The sequence below is a fragment of the Ranitomeya imitator genome, chromosome 3, assembly GCF_032444005.1.
Source record: "Ranitomeya imitator isolate aRanImi1 chromosome 3, aRanImi1.pri, whole genome shotgun sequence".
Classification (NCBI taxonomy): domain Eukaryota; kingdom Metazoa; phylum Chordata; class Amphibia; order Anura; family Dendrobatidae; genus Ranitomeya; species Ranitomeya imitator.
This window is the reverse complement of record NC_091284.1, coordinates 267,531,292-267,545,690: the sequence shown is the minus strand read 5'-3', so window position 1 is coordinate 267,545,690 and position 14,399 is coordinate 267,531,292. Positions and strand designations below refer to the sequence as shown.

The 14,399-nt window shown below is 38.1% G+C and overlaps 1 protein-coding gene across 1 annotated transcript; it reads left to right on the top strand.

Moving 5' to 3' along the window:
- The first annotated feature begins 755 nt into the window (after window positions 1–755).
- On the top strand, window positions 756–13,758 carry LOC138669734 (pancreatic secretory granule membrane major glycoprotein GP2-like). The gene is made up of 11 exons (XM_069756453.1): window positions 756–898; window positions 3,300–3,314; window positions 6,017–6,205; window positions 6,340–6,435; window positions 6,736–6,956; window positions 8,238–8,392; window positions 9,878–10,123; window positions 10,350–10,506; window positions 10,963–11,026; window positions 12,837–12,875; window positions 13,365–13,758. The coding sequence occupies exons 1-11, from the start codon at window positions 850–852 to the stop codon at window positions 13,421–13,423; spliced, it is 1,290 nt and encodes a 429-aa protein (XP_069612554.1). The 5' UTR covers window positions 756–849; the 3' UTR covers window positions 13,424–13,758.
- Window positions 13,759–14,399: the final 641 nt, after the last annotated feature.

The following is a 14,399-nucleotide window of genomic DNA, read 5'->3' as shown; positions in this document are numbered from 1 at the left end:
AGTACGGCGCATGGCGCGAAGGGGTTAAAGAAAAATTTTTTTTTTTTAAATTACACTCCGCAGCTCCTCTGACGTAGATATACCCCCTTCCCTCATAAAACATGTTCCCCCACTCATCATACAGCAACGATATCCTAGACATTGTCAAAACAAAAGCATTAGTGGAAAAGCGATCATTTACAAAAATTGACCACATTTTGCCGACTTTGAGGAAAAATGCTCTTTGAGATTGGAGAACGTTTTCCAAACAAGTTTACTCATCTCTATTACAGATATCAAGGTATCGTTTTATTCAGTGATCTACATGCCCATGTAGGGTTGATCCTACTGACAGATTACTTTTAGGTTTTCGAAATACTTGCACAAGCGAAAATGTTCAAGGAATCCCCTTCCTAAAGGACGTAGCTCAGTTAATTTAAGCTTTCTTCTTATATTGGCTACACAGACTGCTATGCATAAAGTAAAAAAATGACATTTAACCCACAGTGTCAGGAAAACCTCATGACATGTAACCTTGGGGGTAAGGTAGGGCAACAACTCATCTTCAAAGGTAGTATCCACTGCATCTGTATAGTTACATTCCTGAACTACGCCTGTAAAACATTAAAGGCCAAGATTGTAAATGGGGGAATGCAATTAGCCATATACACCCCAAGCTAGTACCTCCCTTCTAGGTTTGATCCAAACCCCTTCAGTCTCTACGTCATTGTCCTATTACATCCCCTAAACATCTAGAGTATTTCTGCCTCCTTGGGAGTATTACCCCTATAAAAGCAACAGAGTCTGTGTGCATCACCGTTGCTAGCACATCTGCATCTTGTCCTGAAGAAGAAGCAGAACACTGAAAGAATGAAATTACTTCTCTTTTTTGCCTTGTGCTCTCTGCTGAAATATGCAGGTAATATCTGATTACTGAGGATTACACAATTCTATAGGGATGTATTTCTGTTTATTATTACTTCTATATTTTCTCGTCTTTAAATTTTTTTCAAATTTTTAAGATTTAGCGTGAAACAGCAATTCTGATGCATTGATGATATTCAGGGTTTTTTTCAAAGTTAAATAGGTTTTCTACAGTTGGCAAAGAATTGTTAATCTTTGCATAAAATATAACAAACAACAATTTTCCACTATACTTTCTACTTCAGTCATTCAACAAATGCCTTTATTGATGATGTCCACAAATCTGCAAATGTATTGGGGTCATAAATAATGTAGTGTTAGTACAGATTGTAACTACTATATCCAGTCATTATTAAGAAACATTCCAAGTGTCGCAAATGGATAGAATCTTCAAAGCTTCAAATGAAATAACACTTAGATGCGTTTCAGGCATGAACTGCCCTTGATCATCTGAAAGTTATCTCATCGACCACCATTCATTTTAATCCTATGTTTTGAAATAAAGCTTTAAAGATTTTATTTAGTTGCCGACACTTGGAATTTTTCTTAATTTTTTTACCATGGGTTCTCCTTGGAGTAGCAATGCCATTTTGTGACCGGTCCTCATATTGAACAACACCGTGAGGCTTTAAATTTTTTTTCTCATTATATGAATGTATATCCAGTCATTCACCGGTGTGTCCCAGCACAGGACCAGTGCAGCTTTATGGAAAACATCAATGAGAACTATTGTTGAATCACAGCATGATGACTTGATACATATTATGGAAATGTATATAACCTTATCATTCAAAATGAATAGCCTGTATTTGCTAAAACCTGAATACCATTTAAAGTGAAGTTTTTCTTGTATAGTAGTAACCGATTGTTTAGATGTTGAATTGCCTAGTGAACTAAAACCAAATATATTAGGGATGGAGTATCTTATAGTGCTGCTTATTGACTGTATATTTTGGGGGATTGGGATTTGATGAAAGGGAACCTGTCACATTGTGCATTCAGTCCTATCTGTGGACATATGGTCCAGAAGAGGAGAAGCTGAGCAGATTAATACATAGGTTGGTGGGAAAAAAATTACTATAACCTGGATTTTATCCTTTAAAACTGTAATCCAGTAGGAGGACCTATTTATTAAGTGACATCTATCTCAGTAAGCACAATCATATTGGGAAAGATGTCGAGCACTGAGTGGGACTGACCACTGGATTACCAAGCAAGGTAGAAACGGGGATTATAAGTAAAATTCAATTTATTCCCTCAAAACTATATATCAGTCTGCTCATCTCCTCTTGCTCTGTAGCATGATGCCGGCAAATAGGACTGCATATAAAGGTTCCCTTAACGTTTTGTTTTCAGAACAAGATGCCAATGTTTTTTTTTTACAAGGACAGATCTTTGATAAGGACAATATCCAACCTTATGAAATAAGTGTTTATATTACACTCTGTTTGCAAAGTAAACTGGAAATGCATTGCAATGAAAGTGTCCATTACCTCTGTTTTGGTAGTTAAAAAAGATGTATGAGATTAGAAGACAACTACCACTGTTTTCCAGCAATTGTACCACTGTTGTCCATACGCCCTGTTCGGTATTGCTTCTCTAGCCTAGTTAGTGCAACGGAGCTAATAGAAACATGGATTAGAGGGCCACTGTTTCTGGCAACTATAATTTTAAGGCCGGAGTCACACTTGCAACTGCAATGCAAGAAACTCGCGCAAGTCTCTCACATCAATACTCGGCACTGCCGCCGACTCTCGGGACCGGAGTGTGCATGTGTTTCTATGTAGCTGTATTCTATGCAGCTCAATGCTCTGGTCCTAACCGCCGGCGGCAGTGCTAGGACTTGATGCCAGTTTCTCGCATTGCACATGCAAGTGTGACACCGGCCTAATAGTTGTGCAATGGCAGATTACGTGCTACGATTGAAAACAAAAGGCAGCTTATGACTTCAATGGATGCTGATAATCCTAAAAAAGACTTTGGACATGCTTGTAATGTATAGACCAGTGTTCCCAAACTCGAGTCCTCCACCAAAACATGCCTTCAGGACTTCCTTAATATTACACAGGTGATGGAATTATCATCTGTGCAGTACTGCAGGGATCCTGAAAACATGATCTGTTTGTGGTTCTCGAGGACTGGACTTGGAGGACACTGACTGACATAGACTTTTCAAGTCCACCAGAGCAGTTCTCTGTTTTAGAGATGTTCTGTATGAAGTGATTCTTGGCTCTTGCTCGCCAACCATTACCCTCTGAAAAGCCCTCTACACCAGAATATTGCTTTTAATGACAGAATTTATTAAAGATATCAAAATGTGGTTATTCATTTTATTTAAACCATCATTCCCCATATCTGATGATTAAAATGTCTTCTCTTCTGCTCTTCTTTTGCAGATGCACAATGCTATTGTAAGTACTTAATGTGTTATTTGTTTTATAATTGTACATTATTTGTGTAGTACAGTTTTAGCAACAGAATGAAAGGCAGTACTACAGTTGTCTTAGGAGCAAAGATAGGAGGAGTGCAATATTATGTTTATATTTGCACACCATAGCAGGCTCGGACTGGCTCACAGGGGAATAAGGGAATCTACTGGTTTGCCCCAAAACAAGAGTGGGCCACTGTCATGAGCAATGCTTCGCACGGTACATTTGATGAACCATATACAGTCAGGCCACCTGCTATAGAATAAACATGTATCTTCAAAACTGTCATAAATGCATCTGGCATTTTTATTTACCAGTTGGATGAGGGTCCACCAATTCTACCTCACTATAGAGTCTTGCATGGTGTTAATACACAATCTAGTTCTAAATTTAAAATTAGGTTACTGTCATTTCAACTTTTTTTCCATATATCAATCTTACTACTGTTCTGTCTTCATACACGTTGATACGGTGTGTGATCCGACATAAGGCATAAACCACTTCTGTCTCCCAAATAAGCAGACTGTTCTCTGTAGTCTAACTTGTTTATTGGTAAACATGAGCGCGGTAAAACTATAAGAATACAAATGATTTGTATAAGTATTGGGCAAATAATAACATGACTGCAACTAACAGGGATGATGCAACTTCTATAATAACTACATACAGCAGGTAACCAAAAATCACATTTCCTGTGTACTAGCTGCTATACAGTTAATCACACTCTGTACAACATTACATAGCAAGAACAGGGATAATGAGGTAGTTCAACACAGCAGATTAACACGTGTGTCCAGGGAAATACACAGAGAGAAAATGGAGTTTCCCCTTCCCATGATACCTTGGTGAATCCCAGAATGCAACACTCTAATAGTTACTGAAAAACACAGGTAATAAATTTAACCACCACTAGGTGGTGCTATAACACAGCAAAACCAAAACTATGGTATTAAACCTTTTTAAAGCTAGATACGAAACCTGACCTTCGCTAGAATGGGCAGAACAACTACTACTATTAGTGTGCTTAGTACTGCACATCCGCTTCCTATTCAAATCAATATTAGGTGGATGTGAAGTACCCTGTGGTAGCCATTGCAAGTAGACAGAACACCTCGGCAAATTACGACTACCTCCGCCGCTGCCATGATAACAGCTGATCAGCGGGGGGATGCCAAGTGTCGGACCCCAGCCGATCAGACATTGATGTCTTATCCAAGTAATGTAAAAGTAGTGGACAACCTCTTTAAGTGTTCTACTGTCACATCCCACTGCTGGATTTACAGTAACACTGCTCAGTACTATTGTATAATGTTCCCCATACTACTACTGCTGATTGTATGTAAGCTAGAAGAGCAGGATGTCCGGACTCCTATGTGTGCTGTGTATTGGGACCTCATAGTAGCTAGTCTCTCTTCTCTTGGAAATGAGTTCAGAGAAAATTAACAATTAGACATAGAGCCTGTAGAAGGGTAAACCTGTTGCGCTAATTGCAGACAAAGGAAAATGTAATGGCTGGAAACAGTGGTATTACCCATAACAATACCAGCTTCCTCCTAAAAGTCACCTGAAGCAACAGTTGTACAGTAAATATTGTTGAAAATATGCAACTTTAGAACATATCTTATCAGAGAAATCTGTTTCTTTCCCTGCTAGAATTGATCAGTCATTATCAAAATTCTCAATTCTTAGGTAAATTCTGCATTCAGTGAAGACACTTTCCTATTACTGAGATAGGAAATGAGAGTTACCGTACTACTGATATGATTCTATCTAGATAGAAGGGGGAGGAGGAGGGGGGAGGAGGGAGGGGCTCTGCCTGTAGCTCCTCCCTCCTACATACAATTGTATCTGTGACAACTGTCATATATTTCTCTGATAAGATATATTACAAAGCTGCTTATTTTCATATGTACTATTGATTTATGAAATAAAAATGAAAACGATGGTTACTCTTTAAGAAATTAATACTCACAGAAAGTAGATGAAAAAAAGTTAAATTCAGGGGTGAACATGCATGAAAACAAATTGTGATAATGGAATGTGGATGACTAGCTAAACATTGATGCTATTTTGCAATGATTTCTTGTATTAATTGTTTTATCATATACTGTAGTGTTTGTGGATTATTCTAAAGGTATAACTTAGGGATCATTTAAACATCAGTTTTTCTCATACAAGTTCTCTCTGTGTTTTCCATGGATAGAACTAGTGCCCATTATAGTCCATGAGGCTGCTCACATGCCCGTGTATTTTTGCAGACAGAGGGGTCTGCACAAAATCAGGGAGACGTCCAATATTGATGCGAGTGTTGGATCAAAATTGCCAATGCAAGACTGTGAGTCTGTGAAATCACAGACTGTTTGATAGGAGAAAGCGCTCTCTTCTTTTTTATTCAAACTAGAAACAATGGTGGAATGCTGATTGTGGCAAACTGGTGAAAAATGGATAAAAAACTGGTATAACTTGGACCATGAGAGAAATCACTGAAAGCCAAATGAGCCCTTAGATAAATTAGAAAATCCATGCTTCACTATACTTTTTTTTAAATGTATACAAATCCCTAGTTTGTATTTTTTTGTTGTTAATAGGGTAAATAGATTGGTATTTAAGAACTCCCGCTCCCTTATATGTATGTTACCATTTGATTTACAATGTTAATAAAATAGAATCTTTTTTTTCTACAGCTGGTGCTAGTCCTATTCTGTGCAGTGATGCTAGCTGTGGCGGGTCTTGTACATCTGATAATGGATGTTATTGCAATGATGGTATAGACGAATGTGTTCCTGATTCAGGCTTGTGCCCAATGGAAGACAACAGCTGCTGTGCTGCGCTCTCCAAGTGGTACTGGGATGGTACTCTGCATTGCTGCACAGGTAAGTGGGGATAATTGACACTAATGTTCATGGCCTTCACAGTTGTAGAAACGTAGAACTAAGAAGAGCGATATCATTGCTGACAGTAGAACGTTATTAACCTTCTTATTGCTGGTTTTGTCATTGTGTTCCAGAAACAGTGGAGTGCAGTCCAAGCTGTTACAGTGATGAAGTTTGTAACAAAGAATCGGCAGTGTGCAACTGTAATGCTTCTACGTACGCAGGAAATAGTGAGTGTTTCCATCTTATAATTGACAGTGAATGCGTTCTCAGGTCACTGAAAGAACATATTCATGCTCTCCTTGTGATATAATATGGTATAAGGTCATCACATTATTACCTAAAGAACAACGGCCATAGATGGAGTTTGCAATTTTTGCAGCACAAAAAATGCAATTAACCTACACAGTAATCGCACATTTATAAGCTACTGGCTTTTAGCATCGGTACCGATACCACAAACCTGCAACATCTCGGATGTGAGTCCACGTTCTACTAAACTGTATGGTGAATTTTGTATTTCTCTACAGCTCCACAAGATTTGGCACCTACAGTGTCTTGTGATGGTGGCGTAATGATAGCATCTGTCAGCCAGTGCAAGCTCGAAGAAATTGGTTATGACTACGAAAGTTTTCATCTAATTGATAGCTCCGCTGCATGTACATTTACTTATAATGACACTATTAAAAATTTACGTGAAAGAAGTATTCAAGTAAAAGCAGCCATAGGATGGTGTGGGAACATTAACTCGGTAAGTTATTTTTCTTGTCACAATTTCGTCACATTAGTATATTATCATATTAAGTTACATTTTTGTATTCTCATGAGAAATCTTGTGTGTGTATTAATAGTAATTCATTTCATAAATCACCAATAGCCAAACCGTAGTTGAAATGCCGCATTGCAATGACAGCCACGCCACCACTAAATTACCTGAAGAAATTACATGGAAGCGGAGACTTATCTTTTGTGACCAGGCCTGATAGTCATCTCAAAATTAAAAAAAACAGCTTTGCCATGTATTTCTTATGTTTTCTAAGGAACAAAGTTATCTAACTGCTCTCTTAACTTATACAGTAACTGGTTGTGCCATCTTACAGACACGGCTAGCGCCATAGTCTTCTTTATACCTATCTAATCTAGCTTCATTATATATTATTGATGCTGAAAAACAGAGCAGAGTATATAATGCAAAAAGGTGTAAACCACATTATTCTGGAAACTTTTATAAAACTAATTCAAAGGCTCATGAACTACATTTAGAGTCATCAATGAAAAAGGGTTAAAAATGTTAAACCATTTGGACAACTCATATCCCATTATGTCTAGTAGAACATTTCATGGTAGCATGGTGGTCCAATTTTCTATTAATTACTCTATGTGAAAGAAAAAAAAGGAACTCAAACTGTTTCAGCACAGTCCTATTCATCAAGCGCTCTGCAAAAACTGCATAGCATCAGGTCAGGAGCAGCTTTGTAGAGAAAATTTGTTGGGGCCTCTACGCTCTTCTAGCGCTAAGGTCTGTTGCCCGAACAGGTTAACATATGACCAATTTCTCCATCCGTAATTTGGAAATAATGACTCTAAATGTAGTTCTGATGTTTATTTAAGTGCCACTGAGACACTGAAATAGTTTTATAACCGTTTCCAGGACCAAATGGCTTTAAAGCTAAATGTTTTCCAATGGTGCATAGATGATATTAGACATATTTAAACATATAGTTCACTCTTAGAATCAATATATAATGAGGCTATAGTGAAAAGGGATATTGATGGCATCCAACCTCCCGGACTCCAAATGCATAGTGAGTTATTGTGCATGTCAGCACATTATGGTAACCAGAAAAGCCACTGAAGGACATAAAACCATCAGCGTGACAAATTCTGAATATTAGGGCACATCTAAAGGGAATCAAATATTTTTTTTTTCAAAACTGAATGATCCTGTTTACATCCTCTTGTAAAGTTTAATAAAAGCAAATATGAAGATGTGCACATCCATGTAATCATTTTACTTTGCTTTGTTACCCAGAGAGATTCATCAAAAATCTATTTTACCAACACTCTCCACATCAGTCCATTTTCTGGTCCTCTTATTACCAAAAATCCAATTGTCTTCAACTTCACCTGTATATACAACCTGACTATGCAGACGAGCCTTAACTTCTCTCTAAATCCCATACTAAGGTGAGATGCCTACAGTGATATATTGTGAAATTTAGAAAAGAACAGTGACATTCGAGTGTACCAGTGTCATATATTCCCACTTGATAATGTGACATTTCTGACCAGTACACAAGCTGCAAATAAACAGGAGACTTCCAAAAAACAGAAGTAGAAGACTGAGATAACAGGTTCTAGTAACCTAAGTAAAGCGTTCGTTCTTAAGACTCTATACCCTGACAAGTGACTGGTATATACATTGTGTGATGATCATCGAGTAATTGATAGTCCAGTATGGAATAGGTTCCATTGGTGCTAGAATAAAGAACAAAAAGCTGGAACAAATCCTGTCTACAAATAGATGTAAATCTGCACCCAAACATACTCCGAAGCACAATATAAAGGCCTCCTGAGTAATGTTAGGGCAGCCTTCCCTATCAGTCTGTTTACCTGTGTAGGATGTGTTCACACGACTTCCAGGTTCCACCGAGATTTTAGAAGCAAAACTGTTTCAGAAAGCCACTAGTGGGGTTTTTCCTAAAGTGCTAGCAACTTTGCAATAGTTTTTTGTCGTTTTTCTCTCCATTTTACACAGTAGTGGAGAGCAGCTTCCTAGCAAAAATGAGCATGTTACTTCTCTTACCACTTTCTGAACCCTAAAGCGATTAAAAGAAGTGACGAAAGACTTAGCATGGGTACAGCAATGTCATTTTTATATTGCCCTGCACTATATACCTTTTTAGTGACAGTTTTGTAGTGCTTTTTCAGGAGGTGTTCCAGGCAAAATCTGCCTGAAAAGGGCTTGGAGGAAATTTAACCTTTGAGAAAATTGACACCTTTCATACTGACAGGAAATTATGGGTTAAAAAGGAAGGCTGGAGACAAGAGCCCATAGGGTGATATTGAAAGTTACAGATGAGAAGGGAGTTATGGAGTTGCTCACCTGAAAAGGTTGTGATTGTCACAACTCCAGTAATTGCCATGAATATTACAGCTGCTGTAGTCCCATAAGTAAATGAAGGTAGACCTTCTTTTGTATATCGATTAGTATAAAAAGAAGATTGATGTTTCAGAGTAGATCTGGCTGCTGTGGAAAGGACGCAGTTCCAGAAGGGAATAGTAATTTTGCAGTTTTCATTTTTACACATTTCGGGCTCGCACACTACATGTACAGTAGTTTGTTCTTGAGAAAGGGTTCAAAGCATGTAAAAATAAAAACTATGAAATTACTATTCCCTTCTGGAACTGCATCCTTTCTTCAGCAGCGCGGTCTATTGGCGGTCTGAGACGCCAATCTCATTTTCTACTAAAGGAATTTATGGGTAAATTATGCATTGGAACACATAAAATATAATAGGCCTTAATTGATGCCTCAGTTTTTGTTTCCTCATGACTTGATTTTGTAACACTTGTTTTCACTGCCGAGAATGATGGTTGGTAGAGCTCATATATTGGATTACTTATGGCTGCCTGTGGTGATATTGATGAGCCTGGTTTTTATTTTCATAGTTCAGTGGTTATACCCTCACCAGGAGCTGGGCTTGGATACTTCACAGTCACTATGTCTGCATATTCTGATTCACAATTCACAGTTCCAATAGAGTCAGACCAAGATATATATGTTGGATCAGATATCTACGTGGGAATCTTCTCTGAAGATTTGGATGCAGATTCATTTTCGCTAAGACTAGAGAAGTGTTATGCTACCCCTAGCCAGGACCTAAGTACCCCCAATGTTCAGCTTATAAGCGGAGGGTAAGTCAAATACTACTCAACATTTCTTCATTCACATAGCATGTCTATAGAGCTGACCTGGTGCACATCCATATACCGGTACTCACCAAGAACGTGGAAAGTTTGCCTGGACGTACCATAACAAGATGCATGTCCACTGCTCCAATGACACAAAACCATACAGTATGTCTCAGAAATCAGTATAATGTATGCCGTAGACTCTAAATATCATTTTCTGTATTTTCAGCTGTGCTGCAAATAATGGTGTCGTGACCAAGGTCATAAAGAATGGAGATGGTTCTGAGGCTCGATTCCAAACTAGCGCATTTCTGTTTACAAATTATCCAGAAGTCTATTTATTTTGTGAGGTGGCGATATGCAACAAATCAAGCAGTTGTGGAGCGGTAAGTATATGGACTTTTAATAATAATAATAATAATAATAATAATAATAATAAAGCACCCCTGCCATGATGAATATGCGACCCTATTAGTGGGCTCCATAAGGAGCTGAGCACATTTATGGATGGTTTCGCAGCCAACATTTCATGATAATTTGAAATAGCATTCTGGCGTACAGCAGACATAGTAGAATTCTGGTTGACGGGCTGCCTACATAGGTGTCACTTACTGAGTAGGACTTCTTAAGTTCTCATAAGCCAAGAGCTGCTTGGAGATGAGACAATATGTTCATTCCTGATTGACAACTATTTCCTCACTCATTATTACATACAGTGATTATAATGCTTCACCAGAAACCTGCCGATGAGTTCATCATTCCAGAGTTATTTCCACAAATCAGTTAATATTGTCACCTAAAACAATCTTGGTGAATCTGACCCTTTTCTTTTCTGCCCACAGTGTACCTCTGGCCGTTCAGGAAAAGCTGCTGCCTCCGGAGTGGGTGTAACACTGAGTTTCCAAGGTAAATCTGATTCTTAAAGTAATACCGACTGACTGGTATTTCCATAATCAGCTGTGAACTTCGGGAGAATGATGGCGGAGTTGTCTTTATTGCACTTACATTGCTCCATCATGTTCCACAGCGCTTTACAGACATTATCATCACTGTCCCCATAGGGGCTCACAATCTAGATTCCCTATCTGTATGTCTTTGGAGTGTGGGAGGAAACGCACACAAACACTGGAAGAACATTGTCCTTGGTTATAACCCAGGACCCCAGTGCTGCAAAGCAAAAATTCTAACCACTGAGCCACCGTGCTGCCCTCGATAGCCATATTTGTGGCTATCTCTGAATGTATATGAAGGTTGGCTTACAATGAGATAGGACATCAGTCTATTATCATATTGAATCGAAAATATGACCGGCACGTAGTACAGTTTTTATATACCCAACAGGTGACTGTAAAGAACATCCCATGCCAGGTTAAAAAAATACATACTGCACGTAAAAAAAAAGGTTTAATATCAAACCCTATTCCCATTTTTCATATTTAAAAAGCAAATGCCTTTAAAAACACAACCTTTGAAAATATAATAATATTTTTCTGAAATTGGAGAATGCTTTAAATAAAAATAAAATAAAAATGTTGGGGGTGGTGAGTTTTTTGATCACCTTATCACCCTCAAAATTTTAATTTTGGGGTGATAAGGTCCTCTCATATGAAATTGATTACTGGGTACCCTGTTGCTCGGACACCCAGCAATAAACTGTAATCTGCTCAGGAGCTTGATAGCAATTGTTTAGGTCCCTGCGATGCCCCTACAGGGAACATGAAGCCTTACACTGAACCATTTTACTAATGGGCTATCCTTGTACAGAAGTGCTTGGTCTTTTAGAGCGCAAGAGAGAGAAATTACGGTAACTTCTTTTAATATCTTTATTAACGCAGAATGCTTTAAAGAGAATCTGACACCAAGTTTTTGCTAGTCTATCAGAGTGCATCATAATGTAGGGGCAGGGACCCTGATTCCAGTAATGTATTACTTACTGATCTGCATGCTGTCATTTTGATAAACTCATTGTTTTCTCTGCAGTAAATCTATCAGTTCCCTGAATGCTGATCTCTGTATAACCATGCCGACACCACTGATTGGCAGCTTTCTGCCTAATGTACATAGAAAGCTGCCAATCAGTAGTGGGGGCGGGGTATATGTGGCTCATGAATATGGAGGACTACATGGCAGCGGGTTTACTAGTCCTCTAGTGAATCCCCTGCTGGTAAAAGTGATTTTATCAAAACTACACTTAGCAGCCCTGTAAGTTACACATTGCTGGAATCATGGTCTTTGTCTCTACTTTATGCCGCTCTCAGATTGGATGGCAAAAGCCTCAGATTCCCTTTAATAAACTATTTGAACATTTTTTTTTATACTGGACAGCTCCATTAACTAAGGTATCATCTCAACCGTCCTCTACTTTTTGCTTTCCTCCAACCATCTTCCATAACAAAACTCTCCTTTCTGGTCACTAGACAAGTCCCCATTATCGTTTTCTTTTCCATCCACCAATATTCCAGCCATTAAAGAGAATGTTTTAAAGGTTGTTGTCTTTTATAAGAAGCTTTGGTCCCTTGTGTCGTACGATATATTTTCCCACATTCTTACATCGTATGTCGGCATTTTGATCTTTTCTATCCTGTAGATGTATTATGTAACATAAAGTGGAACCGATCTATGTGATCTCGATTATGCCAGACTATCTGATGTCATATTGATAGCATTTAGCAATTCTGGTCTACAATATTTGACTTTTCTCTGATTTCTTTTGCAGATAAGAGTTATGATCCCAATGGCTCTGGACATCACACAGGTAAGAGCATCCTATCACACAGGAGGCATTAGCTTATTACATGTGTTACTCTCCATAATCATAACCATGCCCAGCACAAATTGTCTGACCATCTAGCACTGGATATTCAGCCATACTTTCTTCTAGTTGGATATTGTATATGGTAGATAGAACCAACACATGCCAAGATTAATTTAGGTGTGCACTTTTAAGAAGTGAAATTACGGCACAGATTTAACCTGTAAAGTTTGGTTTTAGCCACACATGTGTAAAGATTTTTTTGCCGGCACTGTATATGTTCGGAAAAGCTCCTCAGCTCTCAGATGTAGTGTGCACTTAGTCTAACAAGCAAGACTAGTGAGCGGACCTGGAGTTGGGATACCAAGGGGAGGATTAAGCAATGGGCCATATAGTTACCATAACACAATTATTGACAAGTGATCATAACAAATGTACAACATCCACATACCATGATATGCAATAATTCCTTGTGTGTCTCGTTCTATGCAGTGTCACCTTGGACTATGTTGGCAGCCTCCCTGCTTGGACTGTTTGTGAAGATCTTCTAACAAGCTTCCTCGGACTCTTCTGGAAACCATAAACCCGGACTAGATAATGGGTATTACTTGTAATTAAGGCTTGTTCTTCTTTTGGGACTATAGTTAAGTTATTTTTCTTCTTAATCCCTATATATTTGTCTGATAGGGATTGATGACCATAAAAGGGATAATGTCTTGTAAATAATACAATTATTGTACCCTAGTAGCATATCACGCTAAAAAATGCTTAGTCCATGAATGCTCCAACATCTCCTCTTCTGTTTTCTGTGCTGCTGAAATCAAAAACACAAAGTTGTGTATTTATCCTCTCATTGTATAAAATAAATGTATTTGTAGTATACCAAGATTTGCGTGTGCTCATTAATTAGTAAGTTAGTAAAAAATGATCTGCTTCTGAAACAAAACAAGCCTTTGATCTAACATAATAAAGTACTATAATAAATAGTGTAATGATTGGCAATTCTTCTTCTCCGCATAATTGTTGTACATAATGTAAATACCCCAATCAGTAACAGTGCTCTTCTTGTTTTTCATCATACAATTTTTTTAAAAGGGTCACAACAAATTAAAAATTAAAGATACAAAACTCGCCTCACTGATCCCCTACTCGTTCCGTTCCTGGACCAACTGCGGAAAGACCAGGCAAAGTTGGAACGGGAGCTGCAGGGAATTGGTGATAGTTAAAACAGATCATTTGTCCAACCCCCAAGGACCCAAATACATGTCTTCAAGACCATCAGTGTTGTTCATCTGATTATGTATCCTCTTTTCTATTCTAATTGTCACATCTTAACCAGTAGGTCTATAAAGACTTTCTAAAAGTTGCGTGACTTTCTAATGGCATCGCTTATATCAGATGCAAGAATGCTGTAATTGTGGAATAGTAGAATTCCCACCTTCTTTCACATATATATTATCTGTCACTAAAAATGATAGTAAGCGATAAGTGAGTGTAATTCTAGTCAAATGTGTAAAGAATTAATAT

What these genes read in the sequence shown, in the direction of transcription:
- LOC138669734 (XM_069756453.1), top strand. Translation starts at nt 850, where the DNA reads ATGAAATTACTTCTCTTTTTTGCCTTGTGCTCTCTGCTGAAATATGCA. An exon ending in TGTAACACTGAGTTTCCAAG is followed by an intron (nt 11,027 to 12,836) that starts GTAAATCTGATT and finishes TTTCTTTTGCAG; the next exon opens with ATAAGAGTTATGATCCCAAT. An exon ending in TGGCTCTGGACATCACACAG is followed by an intron (nt 12,876 to 13,364) that starts GTAAGAGCATCC and finishes CGTTCTATGCAG; the next exon opens with TGTCACCTTGGACTATGTTG.